Raw genomic sequence first — 25,305 nt, 5'->3', positions numbered from 1 at the left:
CAGTTGTATAAACACTCACACATGTTTGTTCGTTACTCGACTAGACGTTCGAAACAATGTTGGGTGATGCGTAACTCAAGGTGCTCAGATAATAAGCCATTTATTAAAAGAGTCGTCGAGTATGGTAAGACCCTGTATCGTAGTAACCGAGATGCGAGCGGCTCGCCCGTCTCGTCGCTCTCCCATATCGCGATTGCTTTTACAACCTGACATTAACAACTCTGGTTTTTGGAAACGTCTGTCGGAAAGAAACGGATTAAATAGTCACTATCGGTCGCCTGCGCCGCATGCTAACCGTATTGCTGTGCGTGGTTCAAATAACAAACAGTGCCTCCACTTTTACTAACTCTCACTTTTAGTGTCGCTTAATATGACTGCAAGCACCGTTGATATCTGTAGCACAATCGATCTCACGAAATCTAATATACGGCTGACAGATAAAATCGAAAAGGAAACCTGGAGAAAGAAATCGAAATATCTATTGAAACAGATTAAGTATTTATTTCGTGAGACGACCGTCGAGCCATGCTTGTTTGTTTACATGCTATGTACGGGGTTATCGTCGCTTGCCGTTCAGAACATGCACTTGGAAAAATCTTGCCGCGTAAATTTCAACTTCGGTGATGAAATATGTGATCGTATAAGAGATAGGAATACCACCGGACTTGGATTGGAGCTGAATCAGGTGCAATCGCTCGTGGCTACAGTGGTGGCCTGGAAGTTTCCTCTTCAGACGAGCATACCAGCTGTGATGGTGCTTTTTATTGGCGCGTGGAGTGATAAGACGAAGAAAAGAAAGATATGTATATTAATACCATTCTTAGGAGAAATTACAGCGAATATTGGTTTACTTTTCGCTACGTACTATTTTTATGAACTATCATTGACCGCGACTGCTTTGATAGAGGCATTACCAGCCGCGTTTAGTGGTAGTTATATTATTATATTTATGGGTATGTATAGTTTTATGTCGGACAGGACTACAGTTGAAAATAGAACGTTTCGCTTAGGACTTGTGACGATATGTGTTAGTTTAGGGACACCCACGGGAACTGCTCTGAGTGGAATATTATTACGCGCGCTCGGATATTATGGCGTGTTCTCTGTGTTAATTTGTTTGTATACAGTTACATTTATATATGGAATGTTACGACTACAAGATGTTCTACCGCCAGATGAAGACAAAACGTCCGTTCAAGGTGAAAAACAAAATCATTTGAAAAAAGTGTTTCAAGAAGTATTTGGAATGGTCGCTAAGACTGTTTTAGTGGCAATTAGACCACGTGCGTTCGGTATGAGGAAGCAGATACTATCAGTAATCATTTTATACATTCTAATGGTCGGACCGCTGTATGGTAAGTGAATATTTATAATTTTGTATATTAGTAGTTATTTAGAAATATTCTCTGGTCGATCTAAATTACAGAAATATGATGTCCGTGCAAGACACGAGTGATTTACTGTTTTTAACATTTAGTTTTGGTTATTTGAGATGAAAGAGAACACGCAGTGACAGTATTATCATATTATGACGTAAGTGGGTAATGTACGCGCTTCGGCCAGAGACCTTTCGGTGATTAGTTCAAAGGCTGGATTAAATGCACAAATAACTTTAGTCTTGAAAATATAAACATTTCAGATAAAAATCTTTAAGAAAACGGTTAAGCTGGCAATGAACGTTTCTTATCATCAAATATATAAAAAAAAATGTTAAATGAAGACAATATAAACTTAATTGATTGTGAACCATTTTGTTTTTCATAGGACTTGTAACTCATTAATGTCTGTAGAAAAATCTAATATGTATGACTGCATTTAGGTCGTTCCACTCAAACGATTGAGGTAAACTACTATTTTAACACGCAACAGCATTTCCTAGTGTTTCCATGTTTAGTAATCAAAAAATCCGCCGATTTGAACTGAGAACATAGAATTAAATCAATAAATGAAATTACAAATCAACAGTAAAAAAAAAATGAACATAAATTATACAATTATATTCTAAATATTTAAATTTATTCTAGAGATTAATAATAAGTACTCGAATAAAATAATCAATGAAAGAAATGGTAAAATAACATTACAAAAATTATACATAAATTAAACAATTATATTATAAATATTTAAACTTGATAAACGGTGATTCTATTATTGAATAGACAATATTTGAATATTTGTGCATTAAATACAATTTAAAATTACCATATTCATGACGACTAAACGTTTCAAGGTATTGTGGTATCGTGCATTACTTTTATCTTTTTAATAACTTTTATTTAACTTTGCTAAAAACCTTGAATTTTAATGTGAATCGTTATAACGATTGCATACATTAAATCTTAAATTTAAACTTGCATTAATGTACATTTTAATTAATTCCTTTTTTTTTTAAATAATCAACTCTGAGTACTGAACGAATATCTTGATAATAAAGGTTCACTTGAACTAACATGTATGTTCTTATCAGTGAGTTAATTTTAATTTCTTTTGGAATGTTTAATATCTAATGTTATCCAAATCGGTTCAATAACCTTAGATATTTGACGTGACAAAGAATTTTGTTTTATATTTTGTACGCAGGGCCATAGTCAACTAATATTATTCTCCGATGGATGTACTTTACATCCAAGGGTCAATTAAACCTGCGACCTTCGAATCGCCAGCGGCCCTTCTACCGTTCGATTACTAAAGTGTTGAGGTTTATAATTGACAAAAAAAAAACGCGCAATTTATTTTATCGCGTGTTATATTACGTATTCAATATTTTTATAAAGTATAAGTCGGAAAGTGTGATAAAGCAAACTGACCCATGCTCATAATAATTGGTTTAAATTCAGCGAATTACATGCATTTTAGTTTTTATCATAAGTACCGGTAGTTTTTATATAAAAAAATAATTTAACAGGCATACTTAATTTTATTAGTACAATTTGATTTTATTTGTATCACTGAAAATATTGGCGATTCTTTATGGATAACAGCCAACTCTACAGATATTAAAGGGCTTAACTTACACTCATAATTCGACACGACAGTTTAAAGGATTTACATCCTTCTAGGTTATCAACTAGACCAATGAGGTAATAAGATGAATAACATACAACATTAACAGCCTGTAAATTTCTCACTGCTGGCCTAAGGCCTCATCTCCCTTTGAGGAGAAGGTTTGGAGTATATTCCACCACGCTGCTCCAATGTGGGTTGGTGGATACACATATTCATATTCCTTCACCACCGGGCACGAGATAAATTATAAATTAAGCACATGAAAATTCAGTTATGATTGCCTGGGTTTGAACCCGAAATCATCGGTTAAGATGCACGCGTTCTAACCCTGGGCCATCTCAAGCTCGAATAATATACAAATATACGTATAGATTTTTTAAGTTTAGACTTTTTTAAATACATCATAATAATATATTACTCTAGTTTGATAGATAGGAAATTAAAGTTAAGGGAATTTGTATGAAATCATAAAAAAATAAAATTAAACAGTCAACTAATATTAACCACGAATCATTCACATTAAACTTGAAATATGATATAGAACTAATAAATGGAAGAATGCGGCTAACAATAACGGTCGTGCCATTAACTTGGCTCACATGACAATAAAAACAAAGCCACGGCAACAATTGAACGTTGCAAGTGATGAGTAACAAAAAAAACCTTTAAGTACCATGATCGAAAACGAGCGATGGTCTGCTTACAATTTTCATTAGTGTTTATGTGCGAAAAGGTTTTGATTTTTGCTAAGATACTTATACATATACAGAAACAGTCATTCAATTGCACAGCGTTACTTACTTAGTAAAACTCCAAATATGTTCTGTCAAAGAAGAATATAATGACATTAAAAAAGTAACAGAATTTATGGCACCATAAATTATAAAATGTTTTTTTTTTCATGACGTCGAACTATATAATTAAGTATTGTATATTATTTCTAGGTTAACAATGAACACAATTATTTATGAATTTAATATTATTATTATTATTTTACTATAATAATGCATATCACGATGTCTATTAATAAAAATGTATACATGCATCCTCTGTGTACCAAATTGATTTATCTTAATGTTCGGGTAGGTTAACCTAATATGGTAGGTCAGCAACAGACATTTATTATAATAACTTATCAGTTAATATTTGTTGATATTATATTTGAATTTATTTAATGTCTCGAGAAAATAGTCTGAGCGTCGCTATGAACTCAAAACTGTGTTAATAAATTACCTAGACAATATTAAAAATCAATCATTGTTTTTATTTTACGAGCAGTTGATAGGTGAAATTGTTAACAACACGATCATTAATTTTAACTGAATTGAGATATTATATGTAGTGGTAGGGCTTGGTGGGCAGCATGTCTGTGTAGGTACCATCCATTCATCGGATATTCTAGAGCCAAGCCACATTGTTTTGTATTCTTGTGTTCCGGTTTGAAATATGACCGAGCCAGTGTAACTACAGGTACAAGGGATATTACATCTAAATTGCCTATGTTGGTGGCGCAATAGTTATGGTTGAAATTTCTAACGGCGCCAACGTAAATGGGCAGTGATGACCGCATACCATCAGGTAGCCCATTTACAGATCCGAGATCAAATGCTTGACAAGTTTTTGTAATTATGGTGGCAATAAAATTATAACAGAGTTAATTTAATTGAAACTGATATTTATTTTTGAGAAAAATGCAAACCTTTGCAAATATATTACAACTGTATCAATGGAAACACACCATTATTAAACTTAAAGCGATAGTAGTTCGTATAACCCTTCGTTACATTCGAGGCAATCAAGGCATGTTGCTTAATAAATGCCAACCAGATCGTACTTGGTCATATTGCAACCAATTAGCTAGTAATAACGGGAATCTGTTGATAGATTTGACCAATCAAACCGGTTCTGTAATGTCTAAAATGTATTAAATCTAAAATAAAAAGGTGGCTCAAAATTAAACTCAAAATAAAGTTTATTCAAATGCATTCGTCATGATTATGTTTCATATACAAACAAAACCGTACCTGAGAAACGTACTAAAATTGTTTACGTAAGCGTACTTACCAATCAAATATCTATTGCCTTGTATATTGAGAATATCCAAGTTATAAACGATCGAAATAGGAGCTACTCAAGAAATTGGCTCTTTAGATGTACACATAAAAACAGAAGAAACAAATCACTTAGTGGTATTTGTGTAAGTCCGTCTAGGTGGGTACTCACTTATTACTTAGTCTATCGTAAGATCTACTTAGTAGAGCCAGTGATTCCCAAGATTAGTGGCGCACAGGTAAAACAAGTAATGACTAATATATCATACAACATCAATCCGTCTATCTAACTATACTAATACTATAAATGCGAAAGTAACTCTGTCTGTTAGGCATGTTTACACTTTCAAAGTTAAACCACAGAACTGATTTTGATGGAATTCGGAGAGGAGCAAACTTAAACCCCAAAGAAGGACTTTTTATACCTAAAACTAACGACCATCCGTAAGCCACTGGCAAAGTCGCGGGCAAAAACTAGTTATAAATAAATATTAAAAAGAATATCAACGACGATAGAATTGAGACCTTTATGTCGCCTTCTAGCTTAAGGGTATTGTGAGATCGTGTACTAAGAAAAATATGAAAGAGGTTTTGAGCACACTCCCGGAATTATATTCTATTGAAATTGAACAGCCAATCTTAGGCAAACTCAACAGACGGTAAAGTTTCCTTGAAATAAGTGTCTCATATATTTGAGTTTTCGAGGCATTTTAGTCAGTTGATATGTACTAATCATTATTCTAGAACATACTTTTATAAAGTACTTACGTGTACCTGGCTTGTGATTGTTTCAACTTAACATACATAAGTTATATTAATATAGCTTATGAAATAACACTTCAAAACTTTTAGGGGTTTTCGTGTAATATGTTATATATTTGTTCAATTAATAAAACAAGTTATGTAGACTAAACTTGTAAGAACCGTTATTTATTAGTAACGCTGTTTATTATAAATTTAGACAGATTGTAAATTATGTATAAATATATAGTATTGTAGGTATATATTCGCATGTAAATTTGATCTTCCAGTTTATAATGTAACTAAAATTTGCCCGTTATGCTAAAAACAATATGCACCGTTGATAATTTTACAATCTAACGGAGACATGGCCTGGACTGACATAACGCGGTGAAAACGAGAAGTGTTTATTTACTGAAGACGGTGGAAAATTGAGCAAGCACAGCTGAAAATCTCCTAGGTACTTATTTTGTATTTAAAATACAGTCCTGTGATGAAATTCTAATGTCACTAATTTTGATATAATGGCTTTTGCAATATACCAGCCATTTATATACTAAAACGTCTGCTAAAAAGTAAACAGGTATAAATATTTTTCAATATAAATTGTTCGTAAACCAAAATCTTTTAAAATTTTTACTTAATCAAAGTAAACTTGTAATGCCTATTTCCGAGAAGCACTTTGTCGACGCTGATTTGCCTTCAGATTCCATATAAATTTTGTACTTTGAGAACGACTAACGTCTTAAAACATCGCAAGACTTTCACAAATCTAGTTTATAAAATATAGAACCAATATATTAAGCCAGTTACATTTACATATTATATATGTTTATTCATAATAATATGTAAATATTATATTTGTAAATTACTGTACTGTTGTAGATTACTGCTTACATCCAAATTTATAGAACTATTTAGTTACGTCTATTTGTATAACTTCGGGGAGATGTTCGAGCATGGTATATGATGATGATAACATCCTTTTAAGAAGTTTCGGCTACAATGACTGTTCTCAACATACTGCATGACACTATAGTGCATTAGTGTGTGCTGAAAGGTGCACTCCTTATTCCCCAACCCCCGATGAAACGGCAATTACTTATTCCCTCACCTACGTTGTGCGATGGAACGGCAATCGTAGGAATTCGGAGAAAGATTAGGCGTATCACAGTTGGCATGACGTGCTTTCTTTGGTAATGGGGTGTACCACTGAATATTTCTTTACAAATAAAAGTTTTGAGGAATAGTTAAGAACATTATGATGAAGATTTGATCCTAGGTCTTCGAAATCTGCCTTTAAGGTAGATCTCGAAGTCGTAGAAGTCGATGACGGAATACAGATTATTATGAATACAAATGTACCTAATTTTTTAGTTTTTTTAAAAAAATATTTGCTTTAATTACCCGTAACAAAAATTGACAAAGGGACCCCGAGTTCGCTATTAAATTGTTGTCAATGTAAACATTTGTTTACATTAAGACAAATTATATGTTAACATAAGATATTTGACTGTTGTTTACTTTATGTTGACATACACATAATGAATGATTTACACTTATCAAGGACACGTTAAATTAAATAATATATCAAATTAAATATATATCAAGACAAAATTGCTTAGTCCTTACGACACTATCTCACAGTATGAAAATATTTATATAAACAAAGCAAAATTTAAAGCGCTTGCGTTACACGTCGAAATTAAATACGACCTTGGAATATTATATTAGATCCAAAGATAACTTGGTAGCTCTTGTACAACAGTGCTGTGTTACCTACACAGGTCGGTTGTAAACACTCAATCATCAATTATATTGCCACTACAAAGGTATGGAATTAGCTCCGAACCTTCTCAAAGGAAGAGCGTTTGAGAAGCAGTGGAATTCCTAACTGATAGGCTAAGGCTTTTAGAAAATTTTGTAACTCACTGTAACCCACAAAAGTGTGTTACAAATTTTACATAAATAAAAAGTACCAGCCTGTACATTTACAGCCTGTTATTTTTACTTAAGAATAATTTGTATTGCCAGTAAGAAGGTTGATTGGAAGTACAAATAATTTTTAAAATTTCCCTTTGCCGGTCAGTTTTTTATACAAAACTTGCTGCTTCTATAATAAATACTGGCGACTTCGCATGGAAACCATTTAATAATAAAGAAAATGATATGTTAACAATAAAATAATTTATAATCTATAGCACTCAGGAATGATGTAGCATTCAACAAAAATATTTTTTTTTTTAGAATCGGATCATAGCTCTTAACATTTTTTTTTAATTTTACCTCTTTATAATATTAAGTACAGATTTCTTACTTAAAAACGTCGTTTAGCGAGTGGCTAAACAAAATAAAATTGTGTTCTTTATAATGTCAAATCAATATCGACATCTCAGTATTTAACTAATCGCCTGTTAAACAAAGTTTCCAATTAAGGGCGATATATTTTACTTAAAATATGCGTGTCTTAGTGAAGGTTCCCATGTAGTTCTCATACATCATCATACACACATTTATAGCAACATACTTTATCAGTTAGTATTTTTATAGGTCTTAAATAGATAACAATTATCTTTTTTATTAAAGCAAGCAAATAAAAGTATTTGATAGTAGCTTATGTATGCGTAGACTATGATTAGTGGTGAAAATATATATTCGTAAATTATACCAATTTTCACTGTAGTCATATAATGAGAATATCATAAAGATTTTGACAATTTACAAAAAGCACTTATTTGCAGAGATCTGTAAACATACTACATATCACAACACTTTAAATTCCTGTTCGGTTGAATTTTCCATCAAGGAACACATTAACAGCCAGTAAATTTCTCACTGCTGGGCTAAGGCCTCCTCTCCTTTTGAGGAGAAGGTTTGGAGCATATTCCACCACCCTGCTTCAATGCGGGTTGGTGGAATACACATGTGGCAGAATTTCGTTAGCCACATGCAGGTTTCCTCACGATGTTTTCCTTCATCGCCAAGCACGAGATGAATTACAAACACAAATTAAGCACATAATAATTAAATCCACACGCCATCTCGGCTCCATCAAGGAACAGTTCCTTCCTTTTTCTTTCAATCAAGGAACTTATGTTATAAATGTTAATACTTACATAAAGTATAGTTATAAATATAATTAACGATGTCAATAATTTAAATTATTGTCAATTATACGCGTTAAAATTACCAAATCTTTAAAGATTGTACAATATTGACTGGCTTCCCTGGTAAAATCGGCGAAACCAGCTGCCAGAAGAACTGCAGAGTGTACTTCAAAACTGAAATGTTCCTTAAGTTGTAAGTTATTTTACAATAAAATGACTATTTCAACTCCATAGAATTGAGAATTAAATGGAACAATATTTGTAAATGCTAGTAGGAAAATAAAAACTAACGAAAAGGTTTGCTTATAATATCCTATTATTTCAAGATTTGAACCTGCGAATCCCGAGGTCTTAAGTTAATATGGGATCGGACCAATTATTAGGTTATTCAATGATAAAATCTCAGTAGTAACCATGAGTTTGAAAGTGTATACACCGTAGGGAAGAATAAATTCTTTGGTACTGCGCCTAAGCTCTCTCTCGGATTATGACAGTAAGGGTTTATTTAATTGTGCTTGCGTACATACATCTGAACTACAGTGATTATCTCTGGCGCAGTTGGCTAAAAATTAGTTGACCCTTAAAGTTAGCTATGGTGGTGAAAATTCATTAAGAACTTACCGTGGCAAAGCTGATTCCCGTTTCTTAAATTTACTTTTAGATCAAAGTAAAAAAATACTTTCATTGTTTAATATTTAAAATAAGGTATTGTAATCGTTTACCAATGTTTTAAGCTAATTATATAATTATATTTAGAACACAAGGACTTTATTAAAGAACAATACTATAATTTATTTTATAAAAATATAATTAGTCCATTAGAATTACAATTTAATCGTTTTCAATTAGCTTATTAAATGTCCACAAAGAAATCATTTTCATATTCAAAGCGTCATTTTAATACCGACTTAATAATCATCAATTATAATTTGTAGGCTATGAAAAACAAATTTTTATTGAAATATAAATAATTCAAATACAGAAAATATTTTAAATAAATAATCACGTATTTCTTCTAGAGATATTTTAACGAAGCGCTAATTGCGAACATAAATCGTAATTATTGGGTTAATATTAATTTGTCGAAAATAACATTTAAAATCGGTTTTTATATCTAACGAGCTTTTGAAGTAATAATGTCTGCCAATTATCTTTTTTTGTGCATTGCGTCGTATAAATGCATGAATATTTATGAACTCTTTTATTAATATCGGTTATTTATATATGTGTTCCTAATAGAAACGTCAATATCGAGATATTGTAGCTTTGTTGTGGCGAAGATATTACAACGTAGAAACTTCACCCTTCTCTGAACTTACAATAATTATTATTATAATTTAGCATTATATTGAATCTTATTTTTTTTTGTCCAAGGATCAGACAAGACGTCATGACCAACTGACCTATTAATACTACTGAAAATCAGATTGTGTTGTGAATCAAAATGGATCGACAAATATAGCTTCGTATCCGTATTCGCATCAAATTTTATATATTAAAAGTAAAAGTAAATACTGACATATATTATTGATTCGATTATAAAACGAAATGCAAATTGTTATTTGATAATAATTTGAGACAAGAGAACATCGTGTAGGAAATAGACGTTTTTGTTTTAAATTATTGGACACAAATTCAAATTACGGGCCATACGAACAGCTGCTTCCCTCTTACAATTTTTAATAAAAACGTATTTTTTACAGGCGATTCACAAGTCAGCTATTTATATGCGATAAGGAAGTTCAACTTTAACGAAGTGGAGTACAGCGTTTATGGAACTATCAACATTGTCCTCGGATTATTAGGTAAGCATTATTTGTATAGACAAACTATGATTACATCTTAGGTGGTACAATTATGACTGCGTTGTCTCCGAAGAGCCAATCAATGCACAAACCACAGTGATTATATCAAATGACAAATATCAATTAATTGTTAACAAGAATTTAATACGTAATAAATCTCGAGAGCATCGAAAATCGTGCCTTTATTAATACCTATAAGCGTCGAATCACTTTAGTGAAAGCTGAATTGCATTAGAATACCTTAGGCGTGTTTATTAACTGCAATCTCGAACAAGATCTTTAAAGAACCTTCTATTTTTGAAAGCATCCAAATCAATCTATGTTTCAAGTTAATCAAAAAATCAATCAACACAAATATCTATTCCAAAATAGTTGGACCATTTATTTTCAGTCTGGTTTACCGTCTAGCTATAACGGATAAAATATATCTGGTTATTCATGAAGCCGCGCTCCTCCATGTTAAATTATAGGCGTACATTAAGAATTATAATCTGATTTGCACTTTTATGTTGTCTTTTTTCTTACATAAGTCGTCTCACGCACACTAAGATATCTTGTAAGCACGATCGTCACTAATACTAATGCACATTAATGCATTATTTCAATATATCATAACCTCCAGTCTGTTTGTAGCAAATTTCCAACTCAATCAAGCGAGAGTTTATCCAGAAGGTATTTCACAAACAAATTTAAATTTTTTATCCTATAATTTATAACTCAAATTAGATCCTCAATTCGATTTCAGCTGTTGTTATTGTATTATGAAGAAGACTGACAATTGGGCCACTTTTTTTTTAGTCATCACCACCCATAGACATTGGCTTTATAAGAAATATTTAGCAACCCCGACATCGTTTGGTAATGTTATGTAGCTGGTGCCTATGATGTCCTCCTTGACGTGTCCGAAAATGGCGAATTTGGCTAGTGTGTTGCGAGCGAAGGTTGTTTGAAAAGCCACATTTGTTTTTAAGCGTTCTGTTACAGGGATGACAGATCAGCTGACCTTTACTATTGTACTTGTAGCAAGACGTGGGTTTGAGATGGATCTTTTTAATAGGGCGTTTGGCATTGTGGTCATCTAAATGATTTCGCTTGAAGATGGTAGAAGCCTTAATAACAGTATTACGGCTTCTACCATCTAAAACATCTTGGCTTCAAATCATATTTATTTTCGATAAATATAGTTCTCGTGTTTCTTTTCAAATTATATAAGTTGTATTAGTTAGATAATTATGGAAATGAATAGACGTAACAATAGTTTCATTTTTAAAAGCGTATTAGATTTAGTTGTATTCGTGAATACGATTGTGATGTAAAACCAGAATAATATTTTGTGTTTTTGTGATTAGCCTTATATCAACATTCATATAGGCGTATTTTTTCGATTTTTTATATTAGCAATTTACGCATTCTTAAATGTCTATTTTATATTCTGATCATCCGAGACCGCTTTTAAACAAGGAAAAGTGAGCGCTTTAAATCATAAAAAAATAAGATTAAAAATATCTAAAGTTCTCAAGTTATTCAACCTATATAAATAAGGAAAATACATTGAATTCGTTAAAGTATTCTTTTTTTCATTCAATTTACCACAACATACCAATGATTTTATTTTTACCAGTCAACAGACAAATATTGCCCTCCGTGAAGTATCAAAAATCATATTAAAATGTAAGATATTGCGTCTCTTATACTGGTGATTATCTCGGTTAGAATCTCTATGTCATCGATATTTCACCCATTCTAAAGAAGCGTTTTGTTCCTCGTTTCTTATAAGTCACAGACAATATGTAGAATATCATTCCGGTGTCTGTCTTTTCTGGCCTTTTATCATATAATATTTATTAGGCAAATGCGAGCCATCTTATAATGCATCAATACCAACCATTAAACGTAAGTCTCTTAACAATAAAATAAAATCATATAAACTGCAATATAGTAAAGTAAAGTATAGATACGTGGCGGTACAAAAAACTTCAGCATATTTTGTTTTTTTTAAAAACCTCAATAAAACCCAACACGTAGAATTCAAGTTTTATCGTACAGACAACATAAAAACAAATTGTTTTTAATTAATTGCAAATGATCCGTTATACGGATTCCAGATGAAAATTTGCAATTATTGATAAAGTATTTATTAATTTATTTATTTTAATATATCAAAAATAAGATAAGAATGAACGAATGATAATGAAACAGATGCAGGTACTCCGTTTTAGAGCAAAGGCTTTTCTTTTAGCGGAGAAAGTTTAGAGCATATTCCACCATGTTATTTCAATGCACATGATGCACATAGTATGGTTAACATGTGACATATTTATTTTCCTTTTTTATATTCTCGAAACATACCCGTATTCAATAAATGTATCGTAGATACAAATAATTTGACATAATATAATTTATTCAGCTATATAATAATAGTTATTTGTATCTATATGTTCCATATAAATTTATATTTAGTACCATATATTATGAACACAATCGAAAGATTCGAATCCATATAATAATCAGTCAAATAAGCATATTTCTATTTAAACAAATTAAGGGCTTTTTTTGTGTGGGTAAACACACATTCAACCACTAAACGTAAATAGATTACATAACTGTGATCTGATTTAAAGAAGAGTGAGCCAGTGTAATTACAGACCAATGAATATACCATCTTAAATCACGTAATTGACGGCGCATTTAAGGTGTAAGGTATGGTTTATATTTCATACAGTTGGTACCAATTGACGGAAATAGCGTCGTACTGTTAGGTTGCCAACATTTGCCGCCTTCTTGTCAAAAACCTTAGCGTTTTGTGTAAAACCAAATAATAACCGTAAATGCGTTTATAAAAATAATTACATTGCTTTTTGATATACTTTTTTTAATATTTTTTTTTTGCGCACTTCTTTTTCTATAATCATAACTGTTATCTCCTCTGTATTGATAAAGAAACGCATGCGCAATATAAAATTATTTTAAAACGGTGATATTAAAATACTGACCCGACCTCTTGTTTCTTAATTGCAGTTATGTTATATAATAGCTATCAAAGACTAAATACGTCGAAATTTAAATGATAATGACGCAATTAGTTCAAATATTATCAAATAGTTTAAAGCTTGTTATTATCAAAATAAGCATAATAACACTATTTATTGGACGACTCGTGGATCATCTCTGTGCTTTACGATCGAAAACATTTTGTCGCCTTATATCGGAATTAATTGTTTTATTATATTATATAGTCTTCTCAGTTCACAGAATCAAGATAGTTTTGTTAGAATTCTGTATTTTTCAAAAATGGTTTAAGAATCGTAAGAAAACATCAAAATAGTCCAAAAACTAATTGAAATCATTGTTTATTTTTTTTGTTGTTGTTAACGTAGAATGTTGCGAATGACTATGTTTCTCAGTGTCGTTTAATTTTAATTAATAAAAAAAAAGGATTTTGTTTTGAGAAAGATTTTGTTTGTTTTTTCGTCGTGTTTTAGTTTTTCCAATTTTTTTTATTAGTTGACAATTTATAGCTGCTATCAAAATATTCAAAAGCAAAACAAATTTGATCGAAAGAGGCTCTTGTTTAACTTTTTACACTCAGGTATACGTTACCGTATTAAATTAAATTTAAGCCTATCCGGTTTGGAATGTAAATTCAATTGAGAAAAACAGGCAACTCATTAGTCACAACTCCACCAATTAAGTTACATATTTAGGTAAATGAATATAAGTCATTTTGGTGTGTCGATTTTGCTATATTAAAAATAACAAATTAATAACTTGCTTCTAATTGGTTTTGCATTTCATTATATTTATTTTAATTTAAAGTTGTAATATTATACTATATTGATGAGTATATTAACCTTTAAATATCTGTGCACAATGTGTGAAACTAAAATATTCGTTAAACTTCGAAAAGTATTTTTAATATTACAAAATAATGATCAAGCAAAAATTGTTTCGATCTTGTTTTTAAACCATTAAATGTAATAAACAAAGTCTAAATTATTATACGTTTTATATAATTACTAAAACGTTATACGTATTATTAAAAGGGGATTTAATAAATAAATGCAATATTCATAAAATTTGGAAGTTATTGGTCATAAAATTTTAAAACCGCGTTTAAAGTGACGATTCGATCCAATCAGATTTCGAAACGATTGAACAATCTTGTTCTGTAAGAACAATTTCGAAAAACCGCTGGACACAATCGTAAAATGACAGAAAGTGGTAAGGTTTGTTCATTAAGGAAAACACACTAAACTTTAGCTTTAAAGTGAATAAAATAAAATTAAATAAAAGAAATTGTACGAGGTCTTGTGAACGCGGTAACTAAGTAACATCTCCGTGTAACTAGATCGATTTTTACAGAGCACCTATTCCATACAAAAGTTACACGTCAAGTAGTGTTATATAATATATCTAGCTGTTGCCCGCAGCTTTGCTCGCGTGGAAGTTGAATATTGGTACTATGTGTGTATTTCACCCCTTAGGGTAGAATATTTAGAAAAGCTTAAATACTTATCTTCTAATTTTTAATCAGTAGCTCAAAAATAAAGTTTCAGCTTCTAATTTAAAAAATGACGGACTTACAGACTAACCTGTAAACGAAATGTCAACCCCTAATTACCCTCTTAGGGCTAGAATATCCAGAAATGCTTAAATACGTATCTACTTATTTTTAATCAGTATCCCAAAAATAAAGTTTCATATTTCTAACTTAAAAAAATGACGGTATTCCCTACAAACTTTCAATCCTTATTTCACTCCTTTAGGGATAAAAAATTCCAGAAACACTTAAATACGTATACATTTTTAATCAGTATCTCAATAATGAAGTTTTATATTCCTAACTTAAAAAATCACGTACTTCCATAAAAATGTTCACCTCCTACTATTGAACCCATTAGGGGTTGAGTTTCCAAAATTCCTTTCTTAGTAGGTGTCTACTCAATAAAACGATCCTACTCATTAAATTTCAAGGCCCTAACTTAAATAGTTTACGCTCGATGAATCAGTCAGTCGGGACTTGTTATGTTATATATATATAGATATTATATAGAGATCCTATATGATATAGAGATCCTATAAATTCACAAAGGGAATCAAAACCTATAGAGTATCTAGAATTATGAAATTTGGCAATTAATCTTGTAACATAGGAAAAATCAGAAAACCGTAAATTCGTTGTAATCCGTCTGGTTGTACGGAATTCTCAGTGCGTGATTCCGACTTACACTTGCCCGGTTTTTGTTAGGTATTGAGCCTAGGAAGATTTAAAAGAAGACAGACACGTGTAACTTAACAAAAGGACTTAAAGCTGAGGTGATTTATCTCGCACTCAGCGACGTTTATTTATTGGTTAATTTAAATAAGCGGCCCATTACCAGTTACTGAATTTCCTGTCATAAAATTCTCAGTATATTGTCTAGGCCAGATTTCTCTTCAATCGATTTTTTTTATCTCACAGCAGATATTTGATAATAATAAATAGGCTAGTAAGGAAACATTATGGCAAGAACGCGGATTGATATTTTTACACTGCAAGTTTAGTGAACACGTATGGATCAGAATCTCTTCCGATACGTGCACTCCAAGTATTGAAAAACACATTAATTTTATCCCATCATCTTTGTTATAATTCTTTAGGCGGCTTTGATTGCTTGTATCAATGCTCAATTTTTTTGTCAAATTTCGTCATAAATATTTGCATTATAACCGACTGACATCAGTTTTACCATTTTTGAAATTTTTGTCTGTTTGACTGCTGTAAAATTGGTATATAGTAAGAATGTGTGATTGCGTAAATAAATATTAGACTATATATAATGCGGATAAACCTCATGGAAGCTATAACAAAAGGGTCTTCATTACTCGAATTCCTCTTATTCCTAACAGCTGTTAGCTGTAAAAATGTATTGAAAATTAGTCATTAAGCTATACTTTTTGCATATATTTATTAAACATATAAGATAATAAAATAATAATTAATAGTGATAATAATAAAATTAATAACAGGAACATCAAATTAAAAAAGAAATTTAATTTTCGCTACAAACTTAATCGGCCTCTGACTCCACCTCAATTGTCACTCGTTCAATATTTTCTACGTTGAAAACACGGAAGTAGAAACGCAAAATGTAATGGTCCAGCTCGACACAGTTTCCATAAAAATACATGGCATGTGAAATTTCAAAAATCTAAATACAAAAACAACAGAAAATAAAATTTAAAAGGAAATGTTGACCAGTGGAAGAATTTAATTCTTGCGCCCTCGCAGAACAACATAAAAACATACTTCGTGGAGCTGGATGAGCATGCCAAGAACTTTAAGTTCATCACGAACCTTGATGAAGTGGGTGTGGCCATCTATATTTCGGATGGAGAAACAAAAATACGGTGTAAATAAATAATCCACATGACCAGTGACATTAACAACTTGACCGAAAAATCAGTTATTCAAAAAATAATTTATCAATTACATGAAGATTGAAAGAATAATTCAAGAAAACATTTACACATACGATTAAGATGCTCCTTGTTGATAAAAGGGAGAACGTCGCACGTTCAGCATGTTTTAAAATTATAATTTAAATGACAAAAGTAATGCCGAATCAAGTATAATTTTTCACGAATGGCAGATAAACAGATAGTGAACTGTTTTTATAAAAGAACTTTATTCAGTTTACAAATAAAAACAAAGTACGTTCTGCAATCGACTTCAGAAGAGTGGAATTTATTTTTGAGAATACTTTTTAACTTCCCGCTACGAAAATTGAGATTTTCAAAAAAAACAATTATGCAAACAATTTGAAATTATTAAATATTTATAAATTAATTCGATAAAATAAATAAATAAATTGAAATTAAGTTAGTAATATTAATTACTTTTTATATTAATTACATTTAATATTAATTACATTTAGTCAAAAATCAAATTAAAGAACAATAAAATATCAATATTTGTTAAGAATTCAAATTTTAAAAGTATGCTTAGAATTAAAATCTATTTTGGAATTTATAATTTTTTTACTCATTTTTGTATTCTCTCATAAGATGAGAAAAAATTAAGTTGAGAAAATTCTTCTAGCTCTGATCTTCTTCTGATTAATATATCTTGCTGTCCTTGGATTGAAAGTCAATTACGTTAAATTAATATCTTCCGTAACTTCCATATAAGATAAAGGGTCATAGTTATGTTTCAAAATCCACTGCCTTTGTTTTTCTTTTCTCATAATGCGATCTTCTGCTTCTTCAATATATTCACGCTTTTCTCCAAATTAATTAAAAATGTTGTAGATGGCATCAATTAAAGATCTCTATCGAGAAAATAAATACTAAACATTCGTGCAAAACAAAACAAAAATAATAATTACAAAACATTATCCAATCAAGTTATTAACAAAATTTTAATTAAATACCTTTCTCACTTCTTCTAACGCTTTTTTTCCCTTTGAATTAAAGACACCTTCATAATAACCGATGCCTTCGTGATACCGTCCTACTGTTATAGAAATTTTTACACTTGTACAATATCCAACCGATTTTTTTGGCTCTTTTCTCAAAATGTTCATCATATAATAATTTCATTAATATATCAACGATAATGTTTTAAGCGATGAAAATATTTTCAATTTTCATAACTCATGTTTATTTAAGCTTACCTATGGTTTGACTATTGACCGTATGTGACCAATTCTCGCATTCAAATACACGATCAGCGAACACACACACATTTTTCTTCTTAATAAAATTTTAAACAGGCGCTCAATTCAGATTGTTTCAATGATTCTTACTTTTATTGGTTAGTCGTTTTAATTTAATTTGAATATGACATTCATTTGACTTCTTTTGTTTCAATTATAGTCTTTCATTTTTATTGGTTAGAAAATGAACTCATTATTCATTTGTTTTTGTTTTTGTTTTTGTTTTTAGAATTCACAAAATTAATTATATATCAGATATTTTAATTTTTTTTTTCAATTTCAATTAAATGCCTCGGTATAAATGACATTTCATGTTGTTCCGTTGGGGGATAATACATATTTTACAGGTGAGCTTACTCGAGACAGTGGTACATATAACTGCCCATGTTAAAAACAATTTATTCTCAGAACAAATCCAGCAGTTTTCTTTAAGTCTTTGTGATCTATTTATCGTCATTGCTAAACATATTCCTACTGGAATGCGTTTAAATTCAAAAGTATGTTTATTAGGAATAAGAGGAATTCGAGTAATGAAGACCCTTGTGTTATAGCTTCCATGGGGTTTATCCGCGTTATATACAATAGCCTATCATTTGCGCAATCACATATTCGTACTATATACCAATTTTTATAAAGATCGGTTCAACCGTTCTTAAGTTATAGCCGGACATACAGACAGACAGACAAAATTAAAAAAATGGTCAAACTGATGTCAGTCGGTTATAATACAAATATTTACGACGAAATGGACAAAAAAATTGAGTGTACAGACAGAGACTACAGATTTATATAGCAGTATAGATTGGAATATTATTATTATGCGTATTGCTCGTATCATCGAGAATTTCATACATTGAGTCACTCTCCCTTCAAATCCATTACAAAAATATAGAGTATTGATGTTTGGCCTTACAATATGTGTTCAATAGCTGATACCTACCCAGACGAGCTTGCACAAGGTCGTATGTATATGTCGAGGTCTTAAAAGAGGTACAAAACCTTACACAGGTTGTATAATAATTATTAACTAGTGATAGATCTTTTTTAATTTAAAAATATTACCCAACTTAATCTCGTTTTTTTTTTTTCAATAGGTACATTCTTCTGCATAACAGTACTATGCAAGAAGTTACACACGCAAGATAGCGTTATTGGTGGTCTTGCGGGTGTGAGCAGGATAGCTGGATGTCTGGTTTTCGCCCTCGCACCGACACGAGCTTGGTTCTATTCTGCCCCTCTCTTTAACATCTTCAGTCACACTGGACTTACTGCTGTCAGGTCGATTGCAACGAAAAGTGTAGCTACAGAAGAAGTTGGTAAGCATTTCACATTTTTGATATAAGGAACGCGTTAGCTTGTAATATGGGCTATATTTATTTTCTCAGAAGTACCACTGACTCATGAGATATTTTAACTAGACAACAATACTCTATATTGCTTTGAAATTTGAGTAAGCCAATGTAAATATGGACACAGGGGATTTTTAGCCCAATGACTTTGAGGGTTATTTATATGATTTATATGATCTTTGTTCTTTGTTACGTTATTAACCCGTACGAAACGATACAAATAGTTAGTATTTAATATATTTTATTTTATATAGTTTTAAAATAATTATTTAATAAAGTAGAATATTATGTCTGATATGGCGCCAATAAAGTTGCGAGTACGATAAAAATAACTGTACAATCATTGACCAAGAAAATCCGTACATCGTTCACGTCATAGGAAACAAACCCCATCCAAACGGCGATAAATCCACTTACGACATATAAAAATACAAGTCAAGAACGGAAATCGAATCGACAACCTTTGGTACAGACGTTACTTAAATTGCTGCGACATTTTTTTATAAAATTCGATTACGTCAGAGCTGGAACAAAACTATTTCCTTACTTTGATTTAAAAATCACCTTCATATTTATATTAAAAATATAAAGTTAATAAAAAGTCTCTCTAGAATTTAATAAAAGAATATTTTTTGGATTTTAACTCAGATCTCACCTTTGGATTCATAAGCCACTCAACCGGCGAGGTTCCGTGATACCAGTCATGACTTTTAATCTCTTGCTGATTAAGAATCTCTGGATAAAATTTTCATTTTACCAATATGAAATCGGCACGGACTGCTAGTCTATACTAATATTATATATGCGAAAGTAACTCTCTCTGTATATCTGTTGCTCTTGACGACCCAATCACTGAATCGAATTTGATGCAATTTGGTACGAATCAAGCTTAAACTGCAGGAAAGAACCTATTCTGTACTTAATACTTGACGACCGATCTCTAAAACGTGAGCAAACCCGCGGGCAATAACTAGTCCTACATAATTTATATCCTACACTAACTTAGTTTATTTCTCGTTAAATCCCAACCGCATTCACGTAACTTTACGCAACCGACGCATCATTACAAATGTGGCTTACTAAGAGTTATATTTACATATAAATCTTAGCGAAAATTATTTCCTCGTAATAATCAAGATATCATATAATAGCAAAGAGGCTTGTGAAATAGCTTTTATATATTAGTATTTTTTACCTTACTTTTCTGTTTCATAAAATCAAATCATTTCTAAAAAAGACATTAGTAAAGAAGGCATATTATTCGATACAAGATTGTATAGATGATAAAAAAACGGTTGAGTTAATGCTTGTTGACCTCCAGGCAGGATATATAACATACATATGTAATTTAATTAGCATGACTGTATTTTTAGATGTCGAAAAAGAGTAACTACTGAGTTTTTTGCCGGTTCTTCTCGGTAGAATCTACATTCCGAAAGGGTAGCTTTACTTAATATAGTTTGTCAAGCCTACTTGAATAAAGTAATTTTTAATTTTGATTTATTTAATATAAGAAACTAAGATGGGTTTATAGACCGCCTGATGGTACTGCTTACCTTAGGAACTTTTACGTTATGTCATTCAAACTAGAATATAATCCACAAAATACTCTTGTTCCATGCTAGAATAATCGATGAGTTAGTGGTTCCTATACAGCTTACTGTTGTTGATTTTTTTGTAAACATTTAATATATTTATATATATATATATATATATATATGTAAGCTTCTTTTAAATAAAATGTAATAATTTATGTGGCCCGAAGCTAAAAGGGCATAAGTTTAACATTACTCATGACAATAGTACTCAAAAAGGCATATGTTTTATAAAGCAACCAACATACGTCAACTGTTTCTATTCTGTATCACCAGAAGTAATGATTATTTGTATTGGCCCTTTTAGCAGAAGACCACAGACAAATAGAACGACACTTGATTACCAAGCTTTGGTTCTCTATGTAATCTATGTAATTGTATTCCTTTTTATTACATAACACGCGAATGCACTCGTTGTGTACCTGCCCTTATTTACATTAGTTTCATGTACGTGAATATATACTACAGAACAGTTATCGATAAGCAGGTTAGTGCTTAAAATCACACAACTCCTGAATAAAACCATGCATTGCAATATAATTTTCTCTCTATGACGTCATAATGAACCGTTCGTGAATAAAATATTTATTTTCTTATTAGTAATCGATATCTCTTGAACGTGAATCAAGGATACTTTTAATCACTGGGTTCCGTTTAAGATTAAGTTAACCAGTATAATCACGCATATACCTAATACCAGATTAGCTCTCGTAAATGGCAGTGTATTGTAAGTGTAAGAAATTGTCTGCGAATCTTACAAAAACGTCAATAAAAAATTGTGTTGATAACGTTAAATGAGCCGATATGGCCCTTTAGTTAGAAAATGATGAACGTGTCTTAACCGATTGCGGGTTCAAAACCAGTCGAGCATAACTGAATTTTGATGATGGAAATCTTCCACATATTTATCCATCAACCCAAATTGGAGCAGCGTAGTGAAGTACACTCTACTTACCTTAAAATTTAGTAGAAAGAAGCCAAAGTCCTGTAGTAATCCATTTACAGATTTACGCCAAATGAATACGATATGTAAACTTGTTTAATAAATGTATATCTTTATTTATTCTTCCAGCTAAACTCAGCTCAGTTATGGGAGTAATGGAAGCCATAGCGCCTTCAATTTACATGCCGGCCTCCAGCTTCATATATATACAAACGATTGAGTCCTTCCCGGGCGCATTTTACATATTCGACGCGGCACTCACACTCGTAGCCTTGGCTTTATTCACGTAAGTATAACACACATTCAATGAGAACAAAACGAACGATACAAGGAAAATACATATTAACAGTAAAAACAGCCCGGTGAGGGCTTAAGATGTATATTTTGATTACGCCTGCGACTTAATCCGTGTCAATATGGAAACACATTTTTGGCTCAACACGAAATAATCTTTTTTTGTGATTGTGTTTACGCTACGTATTACAATTTCCTTAAATTTTCTTTTATGAACAAAGTTATATATAATAAAATGTAATGAGTCGTTGACTCATTATATTATATTGGTAGTAAGCCTTTATGCAAGCCTTTCTGAAAAGGTATCATATATTCTACCGCAAAACAGCAATACTTTATTTTATTTTCATTAGGACAACCAACAGTAGATACAATATCACATCCAAAATAAAAAATAAAAAATATAATACATTTTTTAAACCATTATATAATAAATAATAATTAATAAGACCAATAAGATAAACCATATGATTAGAATTGAGCACCAATAAAATTCTTTATTTTTCGACTGAATTGCGACTATCGTTAAATTAAACATACGTATAAATCTTTTACTTTAATACTGATGGTGATTTATAACAATGATAATCTCGATATGATGGAATTCCTACCTAGTTGCGTTTTATATAATCTAATAATAATACTTATTATAATGCTTAGTATTATCGTGTTCCGGCTTGAGTCGGCGTTACTACAGACACAAGGGACATAACTTAGTTTCTAAAGTTGGTGGCGTATTGATAATATGAGAAATGATTAATATATCTTATAGTACCATGACCATACTATGAGCAGTGGTGACCAGCTAACAAAAGGTGGCTCATTTGCAAGTCTTCCAATATGACATTAAAATAAAATTGTGGTAAAATATAAAAATTATATATCATATCTAGAATTGGTCTTACCCCCACACACTGGCAACCAATCATCTTCACATATCTGAATGAATATCAAGAGTCACAGAATAAAATTGAAGGCTGCATATTAAATCTAATAAAAATTGAGAAGGTCAAACATATATGTATACTATAACTGCGATGAGATGAGAGCCGAGATGCCCCAGTGGTTAGAACGCATATTAACCGATTACGGGTTGAAACTCGGGCAAGCGCCACTGAATTTTCATTTGCTTTATTTGTGTTAATAATTCATCTCGTGTTCGGCAGTTAATGCTCCAAACCTTCTTCTCAAAAAGGTCTTAGCCCAGCAGTGGTAAATTTAAAGGCTGTTAATGTAAAAATAACCACGATACTATACATAGTTTTTCGCATTAACGTCACAGTGGTTACCGTTTGATGCACTCACAGACGAAATGATTATTATCGTTTCCGTTGATTAATTATTTATTATAATATATTTAGACAGTATGTCAAAGCTGAGGTCGAGTCGACAAAAAATAGTGACGAACAGTTTTCCATTAAATAATCGCACACTCGTAAAGTAGTATGACATTTGGCAAGTTTCAAGCGTAGCTGTCATGCACGCAAAGTAATGCAGTTGGATCGCTTGTTTTAGTTTCTTTTGTAGTGCGACACTCTATCTGGATATAAATATAATCTAAGAATTTCAATAAACACGTTTAATGCCAAATTAAATATATCTTTCGAATCAGACCGAATGTAATAATCCAACCTTCATAATCTTTTATTATGAAGATGACGTAAGCATTTTTTTTAAGAAGTACTGGCTTATGTTTGGTTTTAATATACTTAATCTATACAAATTATTTTCAAAAATATTCATATATTCATTCACTTAAAATTAATGTTATTAATTTAAAATATTTTTTCTCTTAAATCGTTTCTAATAAAAAAATAAAAAAATAAACAGGGTCATTTAAATGTTAATTTGTTATTATGAAATCATATTAACATACTTTAAAAAAAATATAAGAAGCTATAATTTATAAAAAAAGAAACTTATACCAATTTCCAAAAAGTATTAACGTTTTATTTTTGCACTGTGCCCGTTCATCGCTAATAAAAATTAAGAAACATAATCAAACTTCTTTATTTCAGATTAAAGATTAAATACGATTATTGTCCGAAACCCGTTATCGAGTTTCACTTTTATTTATTTCCTTTTTTTAAACACCCATATATAGATAATATAGGTAACATTTACATATTTTGTGCACAAAATATGTGATAGTCGGTTTGAGCAACATAAACAAGTTTTATCACCTACTTATAGTGAGGACAGTAAAATTCGTCATGAAAATAAATTAAATTAAAAAAACAAAACTGATGCTATCAACACTTGATCATCAGTTTTGTTTTTGTTTTATTCAATTAAATAAAATACGACACTGAAAAAATGATACTCTCAACTGATTGTTGGTGATAAATATATACTTTTAGATGTATAATATATATACTACAAATTGTATGAAATTAATTTACTTCACAGACAACATTAAATTAACATCTACCAAAATAATATTATCGTAATCAATTTACAATGTCGTGATAGCCCAAATTATTTTTTGTTCTAACATAACCTAACTCCGGGGCAAAATAGTTCTCTTTCCATTTTTAACGAAAGGAATTTTACAAAATCTTGATTTTTTTTATTTGTTAAACATTGTATTATCTTTCTTTTCACAGAAATATTTACGTGCTAGTAAAGCAGAGAAACAGAGACATGGTCACTGACCCCAGAAAGAAAGAAGAATATGCGAGAACAAACGAAGTTTCTAGATTCTGAATATTTAAAAA

The 25,305-nt window shown here is 30.9% G+C and overlaps 1 protein-coding gene across 1 annotated transcript; it reads left to right on the top strand.

Annotated features, from left to right (window-relative positions):
• The first annotated feature begins 113 nt into the window (after positions 1–113).
• Positions 114–25,305, top strand: LOC113399334 (probable peptidoglycan muropeptide transporter SLC46). The gene is made up of 5 exons (XM_026638439.2): positions 114–1,355; positions 10,609–10,710; positions 19,502–19,723; positions 22,424–22,580; positions 25,195–25,305. The coding sequence occupies exons 1-5, from the start codon at positions 371–373 to the stop codon at positions 25,292–25,294; spliced, it is 1,566 nt and encodes a 521-aa protein (XP_026494224.1). The 5' UTR covers positions 114–370; the 3' UTR covers positions 25,295–25,305.

This window comes from Vanessa tameamea, chromosome 18, assembly GCF_037043105.1.
Source record: "Vanessa tameamea isolate UH-Manoa-2023 chromosome 18, ilVanTame1 primary haplotype, whole genome shotgun sequence".
NCBI lineage: Eukaryota > Metazoa > Arthropoda > Insecta > Lepidoptera > Nymphalidae > Vanessa > Vanessa tameamea.
This window is presented reverse-complemented; position numbering and strand designations above follow the sequence as displayed.

Excerpts from the sequence above, each read along its gene's own strand:
- LOC113399334 (XM_026638439.2), top strand. The coding sequence starts at position 371 with ATGACTGCAAGCACCGTTGATATCTGTAGCACAATCGATCTCACGAAA. Across the intron at positions 1,356-10,608 it reads AATGGTCGGACCGCTGTATG|GCGATTCACAAGTCAGCTAT; the intron begins GTAAGTGAATAT and ends TATTTTTTACAG. Across the intron at positions 22,581-25,194 it reads GTAGCCTTGGCTTTATTCAC|AAATATTTACGTGCTAGTAA; the intron begins GTAAGTATAACA and ends TTCTTTTCACAG.